General features: G+C 51.6%; 10 protein-coding genes across 10 annotated transcripts; 5 read left to right on the forward strand and 5 right to left on the reverse strand.

The window, feature by feature from the left end:
• Positions 1–2,143: 2,143 nt before the first annotated feature.
• On the reverse strand, positions 2,144–4,591 carry T069G_03669 (bromodomain-containing protein; the record flags this gene model as incomplete). The annotated part of the gene is made up of 6 exons (XM_056170879.1): positions 2,144–2,562; positions 2,629–3,100; positions 3,160–3,421; positions 3,483–4,145; positions 4,214–4,308; positions 4,517–4,591. The coding sequence occupies 6 exons, from the start codon at positions 4,589–4,591 to the stop codon at positions 2,144–2,146; spliced, it is 1,986 nt and encodes a 661-aa protein (XP_056031771.1).
• A 1,141-nt stretch (positions 4,592–5,732) lies between these two features.
• Positions 5,733–6,623, forward strand: T069G_03670 (maf-like protein domain-containing protein; the record flags this gene model as incomplete). Its single annotated transcript, XM_056170880.1, has 2 exons — positions 5,733–5,933; positions 5,997–6,623. 2 exons carry the CDS (start codon positions 5,733–5,735, stop codon positions 6,621–6,623), a joined length of 828 nt encoding a protein of 275 aa, XP_056031772.1.
• Positions 6,624–7,540: 917 nt separating this feature from the next.
• Positions 7,541–7,967, forward strand: T069G_03671 (helix-loop-helix DNA-binding domain-containing protein; the record flags this gene model as incomplete). Its single annotated transcript, XM_056170881.1, has 2 exons — positions 7,541–7,673; positions 7,753–7,967. The coding sequence occupies 2 exons, from the start codon at positions 7,541–7,543 to the stop codon at positions 7,965–7,967; spliced, it is 348 nt and encodes a 115-aa protein (XP_056031773.1).
• A 429-nt stretch (positions 7,968–8,396) lies between these two features.
• On the reverse strand, positions 8,397–9,881 carry T069G_03672 (tRNA synthetase class II core domain (G, h, p, S and t) domain-containing protein; the record flags this gene model as incomplete). Its single annotated transcript, XM_056170882.1, has 1 exon — positions 8,397–9,881. The coding sequence occupies one exon, from the start codon at positions 9,879–9,881 to the stop codon at positions 8,397–8,399; it is 1,485 nt and encodes a 494-aa protein (XP_056031774.1).
• Positions 9,882–10,515: 634 nt separating this feature from the next.
• T069G_03673 (uncharacterized protein) lies at positions 10,516–13,725 on the forward strand (the record flags this gene model as incomplete). Its single annotated transcript, XM_056170883.1, has 2 exons — positions 10,516–10,683; positions 10,762–13,725. The coding sequence occupies 2 exons, from the start codon at positions 10,516–10,518 to the stop codon at positions 13,723–13,725; spliced, it is 3,132 nt and encodes a 1,043-aa protein (XP_056031775.1).
• A 276-nt stretch (positions 13,726–14,001) lies between these two features.
• On the reverse strand, positions 14,002–15,462 carry T069G_03674 (zinc-binding dehydrogenase domain-containing protein; the record flags this gene model as incomplete). Its single annotated transcript, XM_056170884.1, has 4 exons — positions 14,002–14,531; positions 14,756–15,070; positions 15,152–15,287; positions 15,430–15,462. The coding sequence occupies 4 exons, from the start codon at positions 15,460–15,462 to the stop codon at positions 14,002–14,004; spliced, it is 1,014 nt and encodes a 337-aa protein (XP_056031776.1).
• Positions 15,463–16,373: 911 nt separating this feature from the next.
• On the reverse strand, positions 16,374–17,738 carry T069G_03675 (ubiquitin family domain-containing protein; the record flags this gene model as incomplete). Its single annotated transcript, XM_056170885.1, has 2 exons — positions 16,374–17,219; positions 17,307–17,738. The coding sequence occupies 2 exons, from the start codon at positions 17,736–17,738 to the stop codon at positions 16,374–16,376; spliced, it is 1,278 nt and encodes a 425-aa protein (XP_056031777.1).
• Positions 17,739–19,079: 1,341 nt separating this feature from the next.
• T069G_03676 (nitrogen permease regulator 2 domain-containing protein) lies at positions 19,080–20,476 on the forward strand (the record flags this gene model as incomplete). Its single annotated transcript, XM_056170886.1, has 3 exons — positions 19,080–19,122; positions 19,208–19,651; positions 19,722–20,476. The coding sequence occupies 3 exons, from the start codon at positions 19,080–19,082 to the stop codon at positions 20,474–20,476; spliced, it is 1,242 nt and encodes a 413-aa protein (XP_056031778.1).
• A 190-nt stretch (positions 20,477–20,666) lies between these two features.
• Positions 20,667–22,688, reverse strand: T069G_03677 (tRNA synthetases class I (W and y) domain-containing protein; the record flags this gene model as incomplete). Its single annotated transcript, XM_056170887.1, has 3 exons — positions 20,667–21,846; positions 21,922–22,362; positions 22,438–22,688. 3 exons carry the CDS (start codon positions 22,686–22,688, stop codon positions 20,667–20,669), a joined length of 1,872 nt encoding a protein of 623 aa, XP_056031779.1.
• A 471-nt stretch (positions 22,689–23,159) lies between these two features.
• Positions 23,160–23,834, forward strand: T069G_03678 (cybS, succinate dehydrogenase cytochrome B small subunit domain-containing protein; the record flags this gene model as incomplete). The annotated part of the gene is made up of 3 exons (XM_056170888.1): positions 23,160–23,304; positions 23,389–23,406; positions 23,482–23,834. The coding sequence occupies 3 exons, from the start codon at positions 23,160–23,162 to the stop codon at positions 23,832–23,834; spliced, it is 516 nt and encodes a 171-aa protein (XP_056031780.1).
• Positions 23,835–24,910: the final 1,076 nt, after the last annotated feature.

Raw genomic sequence — 24,910 nt, forward strand, 5'->3', positions numbered from 1 at the left:
AAGAGTCTTATATGACTTCTCAGACACTGCATTTTGCCAACACTTACATCCTGTTCCCAGTGAAAGAAAAGGGGGAGGCGGTCAATAGCAACAATCTATGAATGAGATTGAAAGCCTCGGCAATCTAACTTATCTCGTCAACTCATACGACGTCTCTAAGCCACCGGAACCTCATACATATTCTCAACCTCTAGCGGCTAGGCAGACGCATTTATATCCACCAATAATCGCCACACACTATCTGATCGGACACTTTAAAGCTAAACGTAGGGCGTGTTGCAGTCTTAAGTTGATTGACCAGTGCCCACTTTCCGCTTCCTGCCGCTCCTGCCGCTCCAGGGAAAGTGTCTTGTATTTCCGTCTCACGAGGATATACGGAAAACGGTGATTGTGGCTATAGATCTTCTCGCAGATATGAGAGCAACAATGGCTCGTAGGACCCACGTCATCACGGTAGCCGCTTGAACACCGATCGAATCCATGGAAATACGCTAAACAACTCGTATGTAAATCGCCGGTCCGGTAGGCAGACATAATCCTCTTTCTTGCTTCTTTACCTAGATGGACTTATACAAACAGCTGTGTTGCTGTTGAAGATGCAGATGGTCTAGTCAGATTACATACTCTTTGATTATTCACTAATCAAATTGTCATTGCCAAACCCACCCATTCCTTCAAGCTTCGAATACTCTCGCCAACTACCCGCTCTATCGCCCAAGACCACCCAATCTGATTAACCCGTATTCAAAACTACTATCCGTCAACCATATCCGCCTGATAATCAGCAAAAATATGCCAAGAATAGGACACCATAGGGGTCCAACATGACTCGGTTCACCTCCAAAATACGAAGCCGCATGAGTGGATAACCCTACTTTCAACAAAAGTAATCATTACATATACATTATAAAAAGCCCAGAAATTCCATTTTATCCATTTTATCGATTAATTCAAAACTAAAATAAATTAAAATCTGGTCATTTCTCCCACCTACTTTGGTACTTTACACGCGTCGCGTTTAACTGCGCCTGTTTTGTCTGGTATCCCCGATGCTTTATCCCCCTTATGGCCGAAAATCAAGATACGAATGGCCGAAAAGAGGCCTCAGCTACTTAGCACTATACAGACAGAGTGGCAATCCACACGGAGTCCCGAGCGGCTATCTGCAGGGCTTAGCAGCAGGGGAAGTGTTTTCTGGCTAACTTGGCAACTTACATGGGCCTGTGTGATTGTACTAAGCTAAGCATCTAGGCTGCCATATTTTGCACCTATGGATGGCTCAAATTTTTCCGTGTCACAATCTCCTAAAAGTGACCAGGTGCTGTTGTGTCTACTGCTAGCGCGTTCCAACGATGATAATGCAAAATGAATATTTGAACGGTGATTAATAATAAATATTATTCTTTTAGTTTGGGCACACAAAAGCAGGGGTTGGAAGACGAATCTGTGTACATGGACAGTCATTTTCAGGGTCTCAGCCCTGTCTGACACGGAATGAGGAAAAAGCATCAATAACATCATGTTCTCATCTTCTCCGCTAAGAATATAGTAGGTGCCTACCGGCTCTCGCTGCCCGAAATCCTAGGACAGCACGGCATTATGCCTATCTTGCTTGCCCAGCAACACCAAAATTGTGCTACCCAAACTAACACGAAACTGGGATACGAGTATACGAAGAACAGAACGAGCATAGCATCCCACATGTTCCAAGTGGACGGTACAATCCCACGCCTTGTCCCGACGGCTCATGACGCGGCAAGCGGCAATACGGTCTTGAATCCCGGTCCATGTCTGCGCTCGGCCGAGATGATTAAAAAAAATAAATAGAAAAGACAAGGGAAAAAAAAAAAGAAATACTAGTAAAAGAAAATAGATTCAGACCCAGTCAGGGGCTCCACCCAAAGTCCCGATTTTGTCGAGTCGCTACCTGATAACTCCTACTGCAACCAGCCAACTCTTCCGATTCCTTACCAGTCATTGCGGAGCGTGTGCGGAATCCCGCATCTACCTCCTCCCATTTTGATCCCTCTTTGTTGCAAGGGGGGTACCGAGTTCGTCCGAATAATTCCCCAAAGAACTTGAAGCAGAAGCGGACAATCAAGCCTTTTCTAGAACGATGCCCGCTGACCAAGATTTACTGCGTCTAATATGGGCGTGACACATTAATCAGTACTGTAAAGACTTCCAATTCCACCTCTGGTCCGCCTGGCTCTCGCTCATGTCGGGGAATCGCGGCAATGAGATGAGTTTCAATGACATTGAGCCCCGGGTGCAGCATAACATCAAACGCTCGCTCATGATGCGTCTGGTTGGGGATGGGCTGCATCAACTGTTTCCAAGGCTGCTTGTCCACCAGAGTCCAGAGGCTATACTGACGGTCTTGCAGAAACGTTGGCAGCGTCACGACGATCCAGATGCGAGTCTGCGTTGGCGGCAGGTTGATGGTTGCCGACTGTTGCATCTCCTTTGCGTTGGGTAAGATGGTGAGCAGCGTAGGGCGCTCATTTGGAATACTAGGATGTGTTTGGATCCGCAATTGTTCAATCAGCGCACTGTCAATTCCTATATCCAGAGTTAGCAAGCCCTATCAAACAGCGGCTTCGACATCATCAAGAACTTCGCGCATACCTTTACTGGCAGGGCGGAATCTCCTCTGATCCGCATATCCATTAACGAGCGGGTTCGTCTGGAATGGCAGAGATGTAATCGTGGGAATAGGAGGCCGCACGGCAGGTTGTCCTGGTGCACCGGCTGGCATGCTACCAACTGCCGGGGATGCCCGAATGCCATCTTCCACCTTCAGCCCCAATCCTACCTGGGATGAGGGCGTTGGCGACGGCGCAGACGCCGAGACGCTGCGAGGAGCCTCGAGGTTGGCCGAGAGCTGGCCGGCACCGTTGACATTGCCATTGGTCTCTGAGGATGGGGCTACCTGAGGTGCTGGCGATGCTACGGAGCTGTCACGCCCGCCAACGTGGATGGTAATCTTCTTGGACGAACCAGGGGTTTCGGATCCTTGCCCGACCTTGAGTTTAATCTTCGGCTGCGATGGCTCCGAGACAGCTGCTTGTGCCTTTTTGAGCTGGCCGTAGAAAAATTTCTAAATCGCATTGTAAGATGTGTGAAGCATTTGAATTATGAAATCATACGCAAACTCACCTCGAGCTCTTGTGCCAGAACATAGATATCGCTGCCTTCTTCGTTGTAGAAATACGCATTGGTCCAGAGGAGCTTTGTTTTCTCTTCAAAAGCACTCCAGCTCTTGAACTCGCTAACTCCTGTCGCGTCATTTCGTCCTTGCACGCCTTTGACCATCTTCTGCAGTTTCTTGATGGACAGAGGATCGGTAATGACCTTGTAGTAATCTCTCAAAGCTCGAGGAGGAAGATTGATAAAGGGCTCAAAATAGGCATCGTCATATCTGGAAATAGTTCACGTCAGTAAAATCTCAGGCTCAGCCTGGTTGGGTTGGTTTCACGCACTCTGGTTCCTGGTGTCGCAAAAGTTCTTCGACGATTTTTTCCTGAGCTTGTTGAAATGTAAGACCCTTGTATGGTATATTTTCGTATTGGTGATCGGGACGACTTGGCGGCGATCGAGCTCGAGAGCTTTCGTTATTCGAACTCCTGCGGGTACGGCTTCGCTTGAGTATAATGGCTTTTCGTCTCGATCTGGGCTCTTCATCTTCTTCAGGCTCCTCCTCGCCTTCGGCATCTTCGTCTTCTCCCTCAGCATCTTCGTCAGCTTCAGCATCCTCGCCCTCGGCATCTTCTTCCCCCTCTTCTTCTTCCTCCTCTTCATCATTCCCTTCCTCTTCGTCGCCATTTTCCGGCGGCAGCGGGGTAGGCACAGCTTGGTAAGAGCGGTTGCTGTATGCAGGGTTCGTTTTGGTCATGTAGTTACTCAGTGCTTTGCGAACACGCTCAGCATCATCAAAAACTTGCGATCCTCTAGAATAATAGTCTTTTGCGTTGGCAATCATCCTTTTGAAGTAGCTCTCCAGCTCTGCGAGGCTCTTGAATTCGCCATCGATAAGCTTTTGTTCGATAGTTTCGAGGGAAATCGGCAATCGCGTCTTTTTGTAGTAGTCGGGGTTGCTTTGCCGTGGAACGAGCGTCTCAAAGTATGTTGCGACGAGACGACCACTTTCGAGGTACGGTTAGCGAGGACTCATTGTGACGGGAAACAAAAACCAGAAGCAGCAGCAGCGTACCTTTTATCAGCTGTCCGACGGATCTGCTCGAGGAACACCAATCCGTGCGCAGTGGTTGATTCGCGAGACTCGCCCTTGGAAAGATCGAAACCTTGCTGTACGGAGATGGTGGTGTTAGCGCGGAGATGATCTGCGATATGCAAGTGTGTAAGAGAGCTTCAGCAGGGCGTGTAGAATGCACGCAATCGAACAATGCAGGCGCATGCAGCTCCTTTGCCGCATGGTAAAAAAAAAACAATCCGTCGAGAAAAATAGATAGAGGGTAGAGTCTCGAGGATAGAATCAAGCTGGGCCGTTACTCACAGCTACTCTGCGCCGCTTCGCCTGGCGGTCCTCCGCATCCGCTGCTCCTCCATTCGCCTTTCGCTTGGCCTCCATCTTAGTCTGGATGGTGAGCGTTACCGCAGGTTCATTCCCGTCCGCCGCGAGGGACCTCCTGCGCAGTCGTGGGGGCTCAATGGCTTCTTGAGTCCCGTGTCGCAAACCACGGCCTGGCGACGATTATCGCCAGCGTGGAATGACGCGTGTTGATGGATGCTTTTTTTTCAGTGGGCGGCGGCGCGCGCTATTGCTGCTTTGCTACGGGGCGGCGGTGGCTTCAATGCTGTGATATTTACCGCGCTTCTGGAGATGCCTGGCTGACTGCTAAGAATAAGAATATCGACGCTTGTTTGCGCTGTTCGCGGATACGAGACGCAGATGCGATGGATGCTGAGTCGTTAGTCCGAAGGGTTTGGCTTTTTCCCTTCAGGGCGCGGGAACAGGGAGTTGAGTGCGACGAACGGTACCTCGAAAAGTACAAGTTGCCAGGTACCGCGGCTGGGACTAGTCCTGATTCGGCCATGAGGCGGCAGCCTAAGGCAAAGAATTTGGCCCTTCAGCTGCGGCTGTCAGCTGTGCTCTACGAAGTACATGCATTGTGTTACGCTGTCGAAAGAACAATAAAAGCAATTGTATTGTGTCTTTGTCACTTTATAATAAGTATTTTTGTGTGAATAAAGTCAATCCAGTGTGAGGCATCAATGCGAAATATGGGTTACTTACTCGGTACATAAATTGGATAAAGCACCAGCTCCAGCTGCTATAACAAATTGGTTTCGGGCTCTAGGAAGCTTCCGTGTCACAGCTCCACGAAGGCCTGGCTTACTGAAGTCGATATAGGTACCTGCTCGTACTAAAACATTAAGTCTTGAGCAAACGCCAAAAGCCTACTGTACGCCAGATTATATAATGCAATCAAGGTTTGACTTGGCATGCGAGCAATACGCTGTACCTTTCAATCCCAGACGGACAATTTCTCAATCCTTCTTCTTCTTGCTTGCATCTCATCTCATCACACAGACAAATAAAACGTCAATCAATGCACAGTGGGGTCAAACTGCAGAACCCCACCATCAATGACGACTTGGGCCCCTTAAAAGCTATACCGCCTTGCTGCCTCAATCAGTCATAGCATTCTGTGTACAGCCGATCATCTCATCTCATCTCCTCAATCCTCCATCTCCCAATTCCTCTCGCCATGTCAGCCGCCACAGCTCCGGGCGATGCTCCCTCAGATGCTGCTGCCTCCGGGCAAGCGGCGCCTCCAGCCGGGCGTCCCAGAGCCGGATCTATGCGCAGGCCGCTGCAGCCCCTGGATCTCCCCATTATCAAGCACCTCAATTCAAATAGAGTAATTCTAGCATCTGCCTCTCCGCGGAGGAAACAGCTTCTGCAGCAGGTATGACACTATGAGAATGAGAACGACATGGTAGTGCAAGCTTAAAGTAACACAAGCAATTAGATGGGCCTCGCCAATTTGGAGATTACTCCGTCACTCAAGCCTGAGGACCTTGACAAGAAGGCATATGGCCCCTGGGAATACGTCTCGACTACCGCTCGTAACAAGTGTCTTGACGTTTACACCACTACTTTGGAGACGCACCTTGCTTCTATCCCTGATCCTGCTCTAGTCATTGCCGCGGACACCATTATTGTTACTCGTGATGGACGCATTCTAGAGAAGCCTCGGAGTGAAGCAGAGCACATACGAATGCTCAAGCACCTGCGCGATACACGCATGCACAGAGTGTTGACTTCGGTCTCTGTACTAGCCCCCCGAGAAGATGCAAGAGCTCCGGGCTACGACATCCAAAGCCACACCGAGGAGACCAAGGTGTACTTTTGGGAAGAGGGTAACGGACTACCGGACGACGTCATTGAGGCCTATGTCAAAACTCGGGAGGGTGTTGACAAGGCGGGTGGATACGGAATCCAAGGCATTGCGGGAATGCTATTGGTGGAAAAGATTGAAGGGAGTGTTGACAATGTAATTGGACTGCCTGTAAAGAAGACGTTGACATTAGCGGAAAAGGTCATCTTCCAGCAGGACCGGGATGACTATGATGACGAGGGTTCAGCTTCAGAATGATGAGTTTAGCGGTTTGATATGAGATTGAGATGGCTCCAGGCGTTGCTCGGATGAACCATATACATCACATACTTGTACTTTGTGTGACAGCAGGCCCCAATTTAATGGGGAGCAAGTCTCTGTTGTTAATAGGTCTACACTGACATCAGTCAAAGATGGTGTACCTCAAATTTGACGAGAACTCAATCAGTGTATCTCAATTGCAACGAGAACTCGACACAGAAGAGAGGGTTAGTCTTCGAGTCCACATTGGTATTCCTTGTCGGAGGAGCAGCAGCAGATGCAGATTTAGCATGTGATTGGCGTCAGGGTACGGAATCGGGAGTCTCAGGGTCGTACAATTGCATGTGCTTGGCATGGGGCGCAGCTCGTCGAGGGGTATTGGCAAGTTATGAAACGACAAGAGGAAAAGAATTCCCGAATTACGATAGATTTTTAACCAAAAGTGACCCAATAAATCATTGCTACTATAGAGTTGAAATCACTCAGATTTATCCCCATGGAGAAGCAAAACAACATGGAAATGGAATCGAAAAGAGGGCGCTTTTGGGGCAGCTAGACGCAGGGGCCGGCACTTCGGCCCCGAGAATCTGGGGCAAGATCCTTGCTCTGTCAATCCTAGCGCTGTAACAGGCGTGGTGGCTTTTCCACCAATTTTAATTGCACGCGCCGCGCATGTGATCCCTCATCTCAACAATGACATTTCAAAACGCAACTCGACGGGGAAAATCGTACCACGTCGATTAGAATAAAGGCCCCAAGCGGCGAATCGATTTGAGCCGCCGTGCTACATCTCTTTTCGCTTCTTCTTTTTTTTATATGTCGTGCTTCATTCGCATCGATTGATTCTCAAGCTACGGTTCCGTCATCGCTGGCATTTCACATGTGCTTATCGCATCACACATGACCCGCGCAAAATGTCATCCTCACCAAGCCAAACCTCCGGCTCTGGCGACGCCAGCAAGGCCACGCCCTCGGGGGCAGCAGTAAACGCAGACGACAAGCCGCGGCTCACAGAGGAGGAGAAGAAGCAGAACCACATTGCATCAGGTAAATGAGAGAGAGAGGAAACCGCTTCTTCTCACGTGCGAGTGCCAACAAAAGACTAACGTCGCGCGCCCACCCATAGAACAAAAGCGTCGCCAAGCCATTCGCGAGGGCTTCGATCGGCTCACTGAACTCGTGCCTGGTTTGGAGGGGCAAGGTCGCTCTGAGGGACTGGTTCTGAAACGTACTGTGGATTACATGCGCGACCAGATTGTGCAGAGGCAGGCCTTGATTGAGCGTATCGAGCAGGCAGGCGGCAGCGTTGATCCCAAATATAAAAAGTATGTGCCCTGTTGAAGTCGAGCAATGTCTATGGCGGAAATTGACACGATGAAAAGGGTTTCACAATTGTCAAGGCAAGGACTCGGTCGGTGAATGACCTCCTGATGTTTGCGCTGCCCCAACTTGGAATGAGTTGAGGATCAAGCGAGACGAGGCCGCAAAGTCATCATGAAGCCAGCATTCTCCATAACCGCTGCAGAAAGAAGGCGTCGCAGTGCATGATGGGACCACATGGATCATCATCCACGTTGCCGCCTGCGTATGCAGCTTGTGCTGTCACGGCGAATCACAAAAGTATCAACATATATCCTCGAGGTCGATTGTTTATTTGAAGATTGGGAACGGTCTTGTGATACCCATTTTCAGGGAAGAGGAGAGAAATGATAGAAGGATACAGGTTAATCCATGGCGTGGTTGGATGGGAATAATAGATGAGAGAGTTGTTCATTCAAATGTATCTACCATGCGAAGCATTCTATCGCGCGTTTCAAGCGGACTCAACCTTTCCTTGCCCAGGCTGACCTGCTGATTCTTGGCATCTTGCTCGCCCACCACCAAGACAAGGCCATAGCCACTCGCGTGTGCCTCCCGAATCTTGGTCCCCAGGGGTCTCGCCGTCGTGTCCATGTCTACAGCCAGGCCCGTTTGCCCTGAAAGACTCTCGAGAGACGGCAGCCCATCGGCCTGCAGCTTCTTGTTGCCAAGGAGAATATTGCGCACCTCGTCAGCCCACTCTACTACTGGGTCTGATGTGTTGACTGTCAATATGATGGCCTGTCTCGGGTTCAGCCAAAAGGGCCATTTTCCGTCATAGTTCTCGATCAACAGCGCCAGCAGCCGCTCTACAGATCCCAAAACTGCACGGTGAATCATGACAGGCCGAACTGGACCGTAGTTGGCAAGGAGCTCGGGGTCGTCGGTCGTCTCGCCACGGGCCTCGTACTCCGGTGCCGGTGCCTGATACTCCAACTCGAATCGCTTGGGCAGCTGAAAGTCTAGCTGAATGGTGGCCGTCTGGTGTTCTTTCCCCTCAGAGTCCTTGAGCACAATATCGATCTTGGGGCCATAAAAGGCACCGTCGCCTTCGTTTATTGTCCATTCCATGCCTGAAGCGTCCAGCGCTCGTTTCAAGCTGTCCTCTGCGCGCGCCCACTCCTCTTCCGTGCCAATGTAATGATCCTTGGGCCTTGTGGACAACGCCAAGCGGTAGCTGACACCAAGACGCAGCACGCTATATACCGTCTTGACAAAATCTAGAGTCTTCTTAATCTCTCCCTCGACCTGGCTTGGTCTACAAAAGATGTGGCCGTCATCTTGATGAAAGCGACGTACGCGGGTCAGCCCTGACAAGGCGCCCGATATCTCATTCCGGTGGAGGGGACTGAAGTCGGCGTATCTGACTGGCAGGTCTCTGTAACTATGCAGCTTGGATGCAAAGATGAGACAGTGTCCTGGGCAGTTCATGGGTTTCAGCCCATAGTCGTCATCTTCTTCCACCGCAGCTTCGTTTTTGGCGTGATCCGTCCCGCAACACCCCGTCGTCCTCTCCAAGTCCAAAGCTCTCTTATTGCCCGTCACAGAATACATGTCTTCTGCATAATTCTCCAGATGTCCCGACTTTGCCCACAGCGACTTCTTATATATCGTCGGCGTGATGACCTCCTGGAACCCATATCGCACATACTGCTTCCGTAGAAAGTCCACCAGCCGGTTGAATATGCGAGCGCCGTTTGGCAAGAAAATGGGCGAGCCGGGGCTGTAGACGGACGTCATGAAGAGCTCTTGCTGGTTGCCCAGCTTCCGATGATCAGGCGGTTCGCGCTTCTCGGGCTGCTTGGAGTATTGGCGTTTGGAGAGGCATGCCGGGCACGTCCACTGCCTTCTGGAGAGGGCAGCGGCGGCAAGCCGTGATGTGCGCGAGCGGATCATCGCATTGGCGCAATTGGCCGGCCTGGATGAGCGAAAATGGAGTTGAGGCTTCGAGACGAATGGATGCTGGTCGAGATTTCGAGCCTCGTCGTGGCGGGAACTTTTTTGCTTTATGGGGCATAGTTTGGCAGGCAGGGCGCTAAAGAGGCCAAGGGTCTTTGCTGTAAGTGCGCCTGTAAATATCTCTCGGCTCATTCACCGAGCATGGACTGCTTGGGTGTCATTCGAGATTCAGGCCTGAACATTGACTCTTAATTAATTAATTAATTAATAAGATTGTCTGCAGATTTATTGCTTGTTTTCATCTTTCCCTAGAATGCGACTCTTGTTCCCATGTGATCAAAAATCCAGCAAATAGGCAATATTGGCAAGTTGCAGCCTCGTCTTGATCCTTTTGCCTGGTGCTCTCTTTTGCTACCCCTCCAAGCACCTCCAAGCAACTCCCGCGCCAACGGGCTACAAACTCAGCCCCACCATCACCAAGCATCTACAACCTCCTGCATCTTCAACCGGCAGCACGCCTCGATGAGCTCAGCACGATTCATGACACTCCCATAGCTGCATCTGACATCTCGAGCCTCGCAGCCGTCGAACCGCCGCTTGACAGCCGTCTCGAACGGCGTTGGCAGCAACCATGAGTTTCGCAATCGAAGTGCCAGGAGATGCGGCTCCGTTGTCTCTGCAAGAGCTTTGCCGCACGCTGCACGCCGCAACCTCGTCCTCTGATCATGTCCAGCGACAGGCTGCCGGCCAGCAGCTGTCCACCTGGGAGTCGCAGGCCGGCTATTACTCATCGTTACAGGTAAGGCTACAGCTACGGCTGCTGTTTGTCCATGCTGCGTTCATCGTGCATCGTGCTAACATCTTGTGCCACTTGCAGTCCGTGTTCCTCGACAAGTCGCTCCCCCTCGAAATACGATTCCTGGCCATTATACAAATCAAGAACGGCATTGACAAGAACTGGAGGCTGTATGCGAGCTCAAAGCAGGGCATTGCCCCCGAGGAGAAGAACCTGATACGGTCACGACTGCTCCAGGGATCTGTCGAGGAGGAAGAGAGGCATCTTGCGCTGCACAATGCCTTGGTCATTGCCAAGGTGGTCCGGATCGATTACCCCGAAGAGTGGCCGCAGGCCCTTCCTGATATCATCAGCCTCCTGCGATCCACTCGAAACGCCAACCAACATCATCTCTACGGCACCTTGCTAGTGTTGCTACGGGTCATCAAGGAGATGGGAAGCGCACGGCTAAGGAAATCGCAAACGGCGCTGCAGTCCATCACGCCAGAGATTGTCTACATTCTGTCCGAGATATACTCTGAAAAATCGGCATCGTGGATCAACTTTTTAAACACTGGACACGGAAACGGCGACGAAGCGAACCTGGCGATGATGAACAGTCTCTCCGCTCTAAAGACACTTCGCCGCCTTATCAGCGTGGGCTACCTGCGTCCTCATGCCGACAGTTCTGTAAGCGAGTTTTGGACGCTGTCTCAGAACCAGTTTGGCCTGCTCCTGGGGTTTGTGAACCACGACTCCTCTGTGCCACCGCAGTATCAAGACTTGGTAGGGAAGCATCTTCTTCAGTTCGCCAAGTTCCACATCGACCAAGCCGAGCACTTTGCTGCCAGCTTTGCTTTCCTCCCCAACTCACTGTCCCTAGTCAATGCATACTGGGATCTCATTTCAAAGTTTGCGGAAATCTTCGTCTCGTCTGGCGGCATTCGTCAGGGTTCCGGCGACGCAGGAGCCAAGGCAAAGACAGAAGGGCCACTAATGGAAAAACTTGCCCTGAAAGGCCTGCTCCTTCTCCGCGCCTGCGTGAGAATTGCCTTTCAACCAGTGCAGACGTTCAAGTACCGGACGCCAGAGACAAAGGCTGAACAAGAAGACGCCAAGCATATTGTCAGGACGGAACTCTTCAAAGACGATCTGGTCATCCAAATTGTCAACACCATCATCTCACACCTGTTCGTCTTCCGTAGATCGGATCTCGAATCTTGGGAGGAGGATCCGGAGGATTGGGAGCAGCAGGAGCAACACGAGGGCAACGCATACGAATGGGAAGTCCGCCCATGCGCCGAAAAGCTCTTTTTAGATCTTCTCACCAACTTTAAGCCGCTTCTAGTGCCTCCTCTGCTATCGTATTTCGAGACGGCGCAATCCCCTCAGGCAGACATTGCTACAAAGGAAGCGGTTTACACTGCCATGGGCCTCTCAGCGGCGCACGTGGTCGGCGCATTTGACTTTGATGCAGTATTGGCCTCGACCATTGTCAGCGACGCCCAGCAGCAAGGCGGTCTCTACAAGGTGCTTCGGCGACGTATTGCTATCTTGATCAGCCTGTGGGCGCCGGTGAAGCTAGGCGAAGAGAGCAGACCCATTGTGTATCAAATTTTCCAGCATTTCCTCAATTCAAACGATGAGACGAACGACATTGTAGTGAGGATCACGGCGGCACGGCAGCTCAGGTGGGTCGCCGACGAGATTGACTTCAGCGTCGACGCATTTCTGCCGTACACCTCGGACGTTCTCAAGAACCTTACGGAGCTTATCCAGAATGTGGAGAGCGACGAAACTAAACTAGCTATTCTTGAGTCGATCCGAATCCTGGTGACGAGAATGGAGGAACAGGTGGGACAGTTTGGAGACCAGCTCATGGTTGCTCTGCCTTCGGTGTGGGAAGCCTCGGGGACAGAAGAATACATGATCAAACAGGCTGTGATTGCTATTTTCGCGGCGCTTGTGATGAGCATGGGTCCCGAATCTCAGCGTTACCAGGGCTCTATGCTTCCCTTGCTGGCGGAAGCGGCAAGGCCAGGCTCAGACTTGCACCTGAACCTCATTGACGAATCGTTGGAGCTCTGGAATTCCATCCTCACGCAAAGCAACCCACCGCTTGCCTCGGAGCTCGTTAACCTAGCGGAATTGCTCCTCCCACTACTAGAATATCAATCTGAAATTGTGTCCCTCGCAATCTCGGCCATTGAATCCTACATCTTGATTGCACCCCAGGCGATGCTAGAGGATAGACTTCGACGGCCGACGCTCATGGCGCTAAGCACCACTCTAGACTCCAAGAGCCGAGAGCACGTTCGCGTGGGTACTGTGTGCATTGAGCTCCTCATCCGGTCGGCTGCCGAGCTAGGAGGGGCCGAGGGAGTCTCGGTCATCGTTAGAGACATGGTAGAAACCGGGTTCATGAACAAGATTATGGCCAATCTTCATGATGCCTGGGAGGCCAGTCAGACCACTGGGCCCAATAGAAGACAGAGCAAGCTCAACACGGTCACGCAGGGCGACTACTTTGCGATCCTTGCTCGCCTAATACTGGCCGAACCAAACCTGTTTGTGCAGATGTTGGGTACGGTTGGGAACGTCGAGGAAGTGTGGAGCTGGCTCTCCGCCGGGTGGTTCACATATCAAGCGCGGATGGATAACATAGATCGCCAGAAGCTCTATCTCCTCGGCTTGACGCGTCTGCTGGAACTTGGTTCGCCCATGCAGGAGCTAGTCCTAGGCAAGCTACAAGACTTTTTGGATTTGTGGACAAACATTATTATAGATCTTCAAGATGGCAGCGAGGTCAACGGCAGTGATTGTTTGGTTTGGGGACCGGAAATCGAAGTTGAGGAGTATGATACCCCAAAGATGATTCTGGAGAAGCAGAGCCAGCACAAGGATCCGGTCCACTGTGTGCAGGCGCTGCACTTTGTGAAGGTGAGGCTGCACGACGTCGTTGCACGGATCGGAGGGGAGGCGGTTTTCCAGGAGAACTGGGCGATCAACGTGGACAAGGAGGTCATGGACGCTTTCCAGAAGCTGATGAATGGGGGTACGCAGTAAGGAACTGGGACGCTTTTCGGAAGCCGGTGGAAGGATGGGGGCCGCATTGAAGAACTTGAGTAGCTGGCGTGACTTGGGCATTGTAATGAGAATATGACTTGGATGAAGAGCCTGCACGATTTTCGTGAGCGAGGCATAAAGAGATATTATTAGAATTGTCAGCTGCTATGAGGGGTGTTGAAACAAAGAACATGAAGCATACGTGATGCTGAATTAGGGGTACATTTGGTCTGCTATCCTGCCCTTTCTACATATATATGCATGAATATGTCCCATTTACAACCGACTGCTACCCTCCTGAGGAACCTTGATGACGACCTTGCCCCAAGTTCCTCTTCCCCCCAGCGCCAAGAGCGCATCCTTGACCCTATCCAGCCCAACAAACTCCTCATCCGTATACTCCGTGCCCCTAATCTTCCCCTCCTTAACCAACCCCATAATCCCCTCCCACACCTTTGGAATCGTCTCCCTCTCATGAATCGAATAAGCACCCCAATGAATGCCCACAAGCGAAATGTTCTTGAGCAAAACCTTGTTCATGGCGACCTTTTCAATAGCACCCGCAGCGAAGCCGACGACGAGGATGCGGCCGTTCCAGGCGGTGCACTTTGTGGACTTGTCGACGAGGCCGACGGGGTCGTAGACGATGTCGACGCCGCGGGATTTCGGGGTCAGGGCTTTCACTTTGGCGGGCCAGTCTGGGTCGGAGTAGGAGATTGCGTGGTCGGCGCCGAAGGATTTGGCGATTTCGAGTTTGCGGGGGGTGGAGGCGGTGGCGATGACGGTTGCGCCGAAGGCTTTGGCGACTTTGTTGTTTGTGTTAGCTTGTTGATGGTAGAAGTGGTAGTGATAGTGGCGATGTGAGTTGTGGTGGTGTGAAGTGAGTTGAGTTGAGTTGAGTTGAATAAGGGGTGAGAGAGCCTCATGTTGCAACTCTCACTCTCATTCACTACTCGCTACTCACTCAAAGTCACTCATCCTTACTCACCCACTCACTCACATCACAACAAAAGAATCATTAAAAACTCACCCTGAACAGCCGCAAGCCCAACTCCTCCCGCCGCCGCATGCACCAGCACGACATCACCCGCCTTGATTCCCGCCCTCACCACCAGCGCGCCGTAGCTCGTCGGCGCCGTCACAAACAGGCCCGCGGCGTCCCGGAACGACCAGCCCTCGGGCACCGGCAGCAGCGCCACCTCCTTGGTGCACAGCTTCGTCGCAAAGGCGCCCTGCGCGGCACCAAAGACGCGCGATCCCACGGCGAAGCGCGGCTTGGTCCGGCTCTTGCGCGGCGTGGACACGACGGTGCCGGCGAACTCGGCTCCGGCGACCCATGGGAAGGCTGGAAGCGAGTATGGTCAGCGTTTTTCGTTTCAAGGGGAATTGATTATTCAATGGTCCTGTAGATATGAAAAGAACTCACGTGGCTGGTTCTGGTAGCGTCCCTGAACCTGCAGGATATCGAAGAAATTGGCTGCCGCGGCGTGCACTTCGATGACATACTCGTCGTCTTTGGGCACGGGGTCAGGCAGCTCTGTCACCTGGAGCTCTGCAGGGCTCTGCAATTCAGCGGTGAGAAATTGTCAGCCATTTTTCTATCTCTCTTCACTTGGGGGCATTTGAGACTGAAGTTGAGATTAAGATAACGTCGATAGGTTAAAAGGGGGAAGAAAGGAAGTGCTGGTTGGTTGGTCACCTCACCTTGACATATTTCTGGATTTCAATACCGCGCATGTTGGGCAAAAAGGATGAAAAGATGGAAGAAAGAAAGAAAAAAGAAACAGCTGATTACAATCGTAGCCAAAAGAAATCCAAACCTTAATACTACGAGCAGATCCAAGTAATGTAAGCCGTAAGAATTGATGATAAGAGAAAAAAGTCCCAAGCCTCTCAGACACAGAATTGGAGACGTTTAATGTACCGACCGTAAGCTCCCACCCCAGCCCAAAAATAAATCCGGGGTACCGGTCCGGCGGGGGGAGCCGAGGTATCTCCAAGTCCGGTAGCTTTTTTGCCGAAAAGCGCCCAGCTCCCGAATTCCTTTATTTGGAGATGTCCATAATGGGGGAAGGCGCCGAATTTTATTATAATTTTATGAGATCTAATACGTGAAGATACTATTGACTGTGTATTTGGTTTGAGAGACGTGAATTTCATCTTGATTTTTATCGTACAATTTATATATACAATTAATCTCTCTGCACCCGCTGTTCTCACTCATCCACTTTACGCTCCTGCGCGCTCGGTATCGGTACAGCTCACAAGCTCACCCGGGAAGGTTCAAAAGGCAATCTTCACCGTCGACCACGCCATTTATACACAAAGATTTGTCATTACCATCACTGAAGCAGAAAAAAAATACATTGAGTGAATCGCGCCCTGTTGCCATGCAAACTCTCGAGGCCTAGTCCTTGAAATAAGAAGATAGAAGAAAAAGAAGAAAAAAGGCCGCGTCCATAGTCTCCTCGCTCAGCATGGCGCGCTCTCAAAGCCGAAGCTTCGCGCTTGTCGTGGCCATCATAGGCCAGAATATGTCGACATTTCCATTATTCACGCGCTTGACGTGCTTGATCTCGGATCTTACGCCACCGATGTTGAAAACATATGTTGGTAAACAATACAATCCAGCATTTGGACAGCGCGTCCTAAATTCCGCCCAGCAGGTGCTCAACGGCACCCTGCACGCTTCCTCCACTGCGTCTCAAAGCGGCCACGTTTCGGTCAAAATCATAGAATCCCATGTCGTTGAGCTGTCGGAGCTGCTCTGCGTAGCGCTCTTCGGCCGGTCTGTTATCCGGCGGGGCGGCGGCTTGTTGTGGTGAGAACAGCTGCATCATCTGCTGGAACTGCTCCGGGTTCATGGCAAACGGATTCAACGGATTCGCCCCTCCAGCTCCAGCCGCTTGAGGCGGGAACAAAGCCGCAAAGGGGTTCGGCGGCGCCTGGGCTTGGCCTGCACCCGCATTGCCTCCGGTTCCTGCTGCTGCCGCCGGTCCTCTGTTTTCTGTCGCCCCGGTCTCGGTATCGGCCGGGTTGCTGGCTGGTGCGGGCGGAGGGGGGATATTCAGCAGTTGCTGCAGCATGCTTAGGCTGTTGGCGCCGCCAGCACCACCCCCCATGAACGGGTTCATAAACGGGTTTGCAAAAGGGTTCTGCTGCTGGGCGTTTGCCTGGCCAGCTGCACCATCCGCCGCGGGCGCACCGTCGGGGGTCGTGTCTGTGGCGCCGGGGGCAGGGAATGGCGACTCGCCTCTGCCCATGTTCCGCTGCATCCGCATCGCCTGTGTCATCATCTGCGGGTTGCTCATCATCTGTCGCATGAATGGTGATGTAATGATCTCGCGAGCGTTGGGGATGTTGCGCAACATGGGATTCGCCTCGATAAGCATATTGACGAAGTCGGGATTGTTGAGCGCCTCGTTCATGGTTTGTTGCACGTTAGGATCTGCCATCATGCGCGACAACCGCTCTTCGTCCATAGGAGGACCCATCTAGATTCAACAACCAAGAGCGTCAGTCGAGTTCCCCTCACAGTGGACAAGTCGAGCCAGAATACAGAGGGGTAGGAAAGCACTTACGCCGCCGTCGGGGCCAAACATGTCCATGCCGGGGAGGTTGATCTGGTGACCAGCGTATCTGGCGCCAGTGAGGCCAGCCAGCGGGTTGTTGGCGGTGCCTGAGGCCATGTTGGTCGGCACGGCCTGGGGTGTCGAGGCAGCAGCGGCAGCAGCCGGAGCAGTGTTGCTGGCGGCGCTCTTGACCATGTGGATGGTGTTGTTGGGCTTGATCTTGTACGTGGCCAGCGTGTCGTCGTTCTTCATAACGCGGCCGGAGTAGATGAGGCGCTGACGGTCGACGGGGATATTCTCGAACTCGGCGGTGGACAGTTTCGTCTTGAGGTCCAAGACGGTCGCCGACTCAGCCATAGTGATGGTGTGCGAGCCATCCTGCGCCGTCTTGACCCGAAAGGTGATTTGGGCATCGCCGCCCGCCTCTGCGTTGTCGGCCATGACGAGGCAAAGCGAACCGGGGGGGAAGCTGTGCGGGGAGAACAGAGAGAAGAGTGCCGAGGGGGAGGCGACAGATCTATCGCTATCAGATATAAGATAAACTCGGCGAGAAAAGAGCGTGCTACCGTAGAGCTGTTGAAGCGGCTGATGATCAGATCAGGCTACTGGACGACTTCTGTGGCGAGATTGCGGTGGTTAATAATGCGATGGAGGAGGCTGAGAGGCCGCGGGTTTGGTGGGGCAGAGCGAATGGGAGGAAATGGGGTTGAATGGACCGATGGGTGTGATGGAGTATTTGAGCAGGTACGTACATGGACAGGCCAGTGATACTGAGTGCAGGTAGTGCTGCACCTCCACTGTAAATTCAATCTTCAGCCCGCTGCCAGCCAGTGCCTCCAGCGGTTGGCGCGTACTGTAGATTTGTTTGGGAGTCGGTTCCAGTTTCCTGCAGGCAATCAGGCGTTCAATGCTTGGGTTGTCACAGAAACACAAAACCCAATATCAATACATGTATGGTCTGGACCTTCCATATGCCCATGCGTGAGGTATAAAGAAATAAAGAAACAAATCTGGGGGGCTGGCCGCGCATCAGTCCAATGGCTATGGACTTGAGTACTAATCACCGCGAGCTTCTATCACAGTCTGTTGGCTTCTACGACCACATGCCTCAATCCAACTCAACCGTACGCGTATGTGCAGTGGTTACCTGCCTTGGCGGCTGCCAGATGATTTTGGCATGGATCCAATGATACCGGGGATCCGATATCAATTAGCACCTCTTGCACCTGTGCCATCTTCCATCAGCTATCATTTTTGATCCAACCCAGTCCAGTCCAATCACAGTCACCATCTGATAACCCTCTGCCAAAAGCAGCCAACACTGTCTATGTGTCTATCTACCCAGCGGTATAGCATAGGCCTCAGCTTCACGTACATAGATATAGAGAAGAAATTAATGTCCAAATAAAATAAAAAAACCATTCAATTCAATCCGGCATCAATTCTTCATCTCTAGATAACTATGCTGGCTACAGATATAGGCCATGAACTCATACTTAAGCCACATCGTTGAAGCTCTAATAGCGGCCTAGCGGGGCAATCGTCCATAGCATCAGCCCAGCTAGCCATCAGATCAAGACATGCAGTAGAGGCTTATCCGAACCTCAATCTCTTCAACTCAACTCACCTCATCTCATCTCATCTCATCTCAACGTACACGCTTGCGAATCACACTGTAAATCCCTTATATGAATCACCAGCTCAACGCATCCCGCCCGGCATGATTTAACAGCTGCAAACAAAAGACGTCTCTCATCGCATCATGAACGCGCCGACATCACCATGATCCAAGGCATCTTTTACGCTCGGTTCTTCCCCCAAGAAGGTATCTCAAAGCTCTCTCCATCTCACAACTCACACTTCCAAGCCATTACCCTTCATCAACGCTAAACTCTCACCGTCTCCTCCAGGCCCCAAAATCGTCGCCCAGGCTCCCCCAGGCTGCATCACAGCCTCCGGCAACGGGCCTCCCCTCGTCGACTTTGACGTCTTACAAGAGTACATCATCCCTCGCCAGGCCTTTTGCAACCGCTATGTCACCATCAACTCCCCCGACGGCAAGTACACCATCCTGGGGTTCCCCGTCGTCATCCCGCACACAAAGTACCAGCGCAATGAGTTCATCTTCAACTTTGGCCTGCTGGTCGAGACCGACTGCGACCAGACGCCGTTTGAGCGCGTCGTGAGATGTCTGGCCGAGACGTTTGCGGAGATGGAGAAGCAGAACGAGTATCTGAGCCTTAGTGAGGCAAAGGGCCCCGAGGGAGGCGACGGCATACGAAGGCCCATTGAAAGTTTGCTAGAGATTGTCAAGGAGGACTTGAACAATTATGGCGAGTGCATGATTCCAGTTGGTTAGTTCATCTCATCAATCTCACACGATGCAATACTATCATCTAATCATTCACTAAAACCCCATCCCAGACGAAGCAAACACCATCAACATGAAGCTCTTCCCCCACCACGCCAACCCCCCCGCCGTAAAAGGCTGGCACGTCCCCGTCGCAAGAACCAAATTCCCCGAAATCGTCGACCCGACATGGGACATTACTCTCCAAAAAGTCGTCGCCAAAATCGACGGCGTCTCCGACATCCGCCGCATCGCCCACGAGGCCTCCGTCTCCCTAGACCTCGCCAAAATCGCCATCCGCCACCTGCTCTACTACGACACCATCCTCCTCCTCGACATCTTCTTCTTCAGCTCGTGCTACGCGCCCCGGCCGGGGATCCACGACTTCATCCGCAACGTCGACGGCATCGTCGACGAGTGCGCCGGCTACGTGTCTCACGGCAGGGCCAGGGTCAGCAATTACCTTCTCATCCGCTTCATGGCCTCGTTTTCCCCTGGAAAGAGCATCAAGGAGTGGATCATGATTCACCGCGAGGCGGGGTTCGAAATCATGTCGTATATCGACATACGCCGCTTTGTGCAGTTTGGCATCATAAAGGGATGCCTCTATCGCGTGCACAAGTATGTCGTTTCAAAGCAGTACTTGGCCTCGCTTGCTACCGGGCAGAGCAAGCCATTCGCTGGGGGTGATCCTTTGCAGAAATACACAGATGGATGTCATCACATGGATCAAATCATGACGGAACAGAATTTGACTAATGATCAAGTTATGGAGAGGCTCAAGATGTTACCCGTTCCTAGGGGTGATATCACGGTGTTTTACCGATAATTTTGTTTTTTAATTGTACAAAGGAGTTATGGGAGTAATAAGTATCATTATATACACCTTCTAGGCTCATGAAATCTATAACGTCGCCATCGCATCATATCATACATGCTATTTCTCCGTCCTCCTTTTTTATATCCAATAGTGTTACATCGCGATCAAGTCGCATACAGTAGTGTTCATAATACCCCATCTATCGCTTCCACGTGCCATCGTTCTTTACCTTGCCGCGTTTAAGGTACGCCGGCACCCTCTTCGGCAGCTCGATGTCGGGGTTGTTGGCGACCTTGACAGACTCTTCTCTCTTCCTCCTGTTAAGCTCCACAACAATCTTTCTATCGCTCAAGATTTCACCCTTCTCCTCAGCCTCAGCTCTAAGTTGCTCTTTAACCTGTCGAATCACGCCAGTATACGGCTGGCCGGGATAGATCTTCTTGCTCGCAGTCCAGTCTTCGTCGCTGACGAGCTCAATGATCCGAATGTTGTGCTTGCCCTTTCGCAGAATCAACAGCTTGTCGTCAATGACAAACTTGGTTGTTTCCTCCGGGAACCACATCTTCATGGGCGTCCAATCGAGGTTCCCCGGCACGAGACCCCGCTGCTGACCAGGTCTAGCGGCAACATAAGCGCCCTGTTGCGAGACGAGGCGCTGACCCTCGCTGGCGCTGTTGACGAGGCCAGCTGCGTACAGGATCTTTGCAGGTGACAGTTTCAGCACAGACTGGGGAAGTTCAATGTCACTTCTCGGCGCCGTGTTGGGCGTCAAGATGCCCGTATCGGGGGCAGGTTCCCTGATGAAGTAAGGAAGTTGTCCACCGAAGCGGAACTGGTGCTGCTGGGCTTCTTGCACAGCCCTCTGAGAGCCGTGTACGAGGGACAGAACCTCGAATGCCAGCGTGTGTTGCGCAAGGCGCTTTGACGGGTCGGCCTGGTGCTCAACCATTACTTCTTGGATCTTGGCCATTGGCATAAAGGTGAACAGCTTGAGAAGACTCTCAACGTCTTCGTCGGGTCGTCGCATAAAGTAACCGTAGAGCTCAAACGGCGATGTCTTGAATTCGTCCAGCCAGATTGCGTTGCCCGTGCTCTTACCAAACTTGACACCGGAGGAATCTGTAAGTAGTGGCACGGTGAAACCGACAGGTTCGTGCGTCCAGGTGGAAGGAATCTTCATTTCGGGCATTTCCTCCGATTCCCGAATGATCTTCAAGGCATCAATACCGGCGATGATGTTTCCGTACTGGTCAGAACCGCCAATCTGCATCTGCACGCCCAGCTTGTTGTACATGTGCCAGAAATCCCAGCCCTGGAAGAGCGGATACATGAACTCGCCCAGGGACATGCCATCTCCCTCTGTCATTTTCCTCTTGACACTGAAATGAAACAATTAGCATCGGCAAAGGTGAAAGAGAAAACCTAGGCCATGAAAGTGAATAGGAGTGACTCACGTGTCGCGCGTTAACATTGGTCCAATTCTGGTATATCTCGCCAGCCTCTTAGTAAAGTCATACATGGTCAAGCCCTGCAACCACATGCTGTTGTTGAGCAGGCGCTGTTTCGCCGCCCAATCTTTCTCGTAACCGTACTTGTCTCTCAAGGCTGATACGTTGTGCCATAGCCTCGACAGCTGGTAGTGTATCTTGGTGACGTTCTTGGAAATATCCGAATTGGACATGATCTCGCGGGATTGTAAGCGGCCTGACGGGTCACCGATTCGAGCAGTTGCGCCTCCGAGGAGGGTCACGGCTGGGTGGCCGTGGAACCACAGCCAGAAGAGGGGCATCATGGGAAGCAAGTGTCCGACATGCATCGAGTCTGCAGTGGGATCAACACCGACGTAGGCGCCTATTCTCTTAACCCGCATGAGTTCCTTGATCTTGTCGGGAGTTCTACGCAAATCAATTAGTTAGCCACTGAACAAGTCATTCCCTTTGCGCAATTGCAATGCGAAGCTGACAACATACCCCGCGACATCCTTGATATAGCCTCTCTCATCGAGGATATCCCACACATGCGGCTGCTCGCCATTCTGAATCTTGACTGCCCGCTCCTCCCACCGCTTTTCGCCCTCGGCAACCTTTGCCAAGTATGAAGTCGCTATGCCGCGCGCTCTGTGGGCTTGGCCCAGCGCCCAGGCGGATTGTCGGATGCCATGTCGTGAGCTGGCGCATCGCAATGCGAGCAGGGCCTTTGATATCGCCGCATGAGGAGCCATCGTAAGCGGTATAATCCCACTAAATGGTCACCAATGACCTGAAACTGAAAAACAAAGAATTCCCCCAATCACCATGCCCACATTGTTGGGCGTTAGGTGTGACCGCACGGGCGAAAGATCAAATATCAATCTTCAACCAAAAGCTCATCCCACCTTGATTGATCGCCTTTCCCATGCAACAAAAATTCACATGCCATATCGAAACGCCCAGCCAATCAGACCGACCCGGCGTCTTCCAGCACGGAAATACATTGTTGCGTCCCGGTGGGCACCCTTCGGAACCGGCTCAGCCAATCACGGAGCTCCTAATTCGAGATCCTCGGCAATACCTCATCCGTTCAAGTTTCGTCCATCTACGCCCGTCATCCCGAAACCGATCTTGCTGGAGCTGTGATTCTGCCAGCGCGAAGCGTTTCCGGGTGCCAATTCTCACCACTGCAATCACAAGTCCCGAGTACTACTCTGTCAATCATGGCATCGATTGTGCGACCTTCTCTGCTGCGGCAGACTGCGCTGGCGGCTCGTTGCGCCAAGCCTGCCTTCCGAAACAACGCCATCAAGGCTTCGGCTTTCCACACCTCGACTCAGCGCTCTGCCTTTCTGCCTCCCGGACCTCGTGAGAACTCTCCCAGACAGACACTCGAGAAACAAACGCAATTGCTTATGAGCTTGAAATCTTGCTAACATGCTGTCTCCATAGAGCGAATTGAGGGCTCAGGTATGCCGCGCAAATCGTGTTGCGCTCTCTCACATGCCGAACCTATAAAATAACTAACCACGAGCCTACATACAGTCAACGACCCTGCCCCCATTCCCAACCCCAACGCCGCGCACGGCTCCTACCACTGGACCTTTGAGCGCCTCCTCGCCGCCGGCCTCGTGCCCCTCACCATTGCTCCCTTCGCCGCCGGCTCCCTCAACCCCACCACCGACGCCATCCTGTGCTCCGCCGTCCTCCTGCACTCTCACATTGGCTTCCAGTCCGTCATCATCGACTACATCCCCAAGAACCGCTACTCCGGCCTGCGAAAGATCTTCTGGTGGGGTCTGAATCTGGCTACCGTCACCGTCGGCGTGGGATTGTACGAGTTCGAGACCAACGATATCGGTGTTACCGAGGCTATTAAGAAGATCTGGAAGGCATAAGGATGATGCTTGGGAAAGAGAAGGTGGGACGAAAAACTTGATATCTTGTGATTGCTTGCTGGGGACAGAATCGATGGGTTTGGAGGCAGGCTGTGTAACTGATATTATGCGCTAATTGGGCCACGAAACGGCTGTGAGCGCTTGTATAGAAGTACGATTAAAAAAGAAGCATAACCATAATACTTTGGAGTCTGTGCAATTGCTTTTTGAATGAGTATTGTATTCGTAATGAAAGCCATTATAGCTCATGCCCACCTAGCTTCAATTCAACTCTGTCCAGCTTTCAAGTATTCATACTGCCAAGCGATGGAATCATGGAAGTAAAGCTCAACTAAGTCTAGATAACTCTCTCCAGTTTTTACTACAACTATATAAGCTATGCTCAAATCTCTCTCAAACCCAACAGTTAATTGTGTGAAAAATAAAGGTCATTGACTTCTTGTTTATAGCAGTTCGCAGCTCCATACAAACCCAAAGCACACAAACAGCCTCTCAAATCTCCACTAGCTCGTCTTGCTCGTCCCACATTGACTAAAAGCTCCCGGCCAATTTTTTACCCCGCATGCAAAAGCTTACATACCAATTACAGAAGCCTCCTAGCAACTCTTCTACATCCTCTGGGTGGTCTAGTTGGTTCATGGCGTTCGACTGTAATGGGTAACATCTCATCGAAAAGTCGGCGGTTCGATTCCGTCCCCGGAGAACAATTCTCCCCGGAGAAGAGTTACATTTTTTTGGCCTTTTTACACTTTTACTGCCAAAGGATTATTCTCTCGTCTTTTTCTTTTTTTAGAAAAAAAAAAAAAACTCTCCTTTTAATGAGTATTCTAGAGTCTCGTCTTTTTGTCTAAATTCTCTTTCAAATGTAGAAAATGCTTGGTTATTGAAATGGCAGATGCAATGAAAGTGCATCCTACAACATACAATTACATCGCTCAACTAATACGCATCACATACAATGTGTCACTTGATGAAAAAGATCATACAATTGATAGGTATAGTAGGTTTTAATTTATTTGTTATCAATCTGCATGCCACAGGCATGGACACTCCTTTTATCCCAATTCATCAGAATC

The sequence above is a fragment of the Trichoderma breve genome, chromosome 2 (genome assembly GCF_028502605.1).
Source record: "Trichoderma breve strain T069 chromosome 2, whole genome shotgun sequence".
Classification (NCBI taxonomy): Eukaryota; Fungi; Ascomycota; class Sordariomycetes; order Hypocreales; family Hypocreaceae; genus Trichoderma; species Trichoderma breve.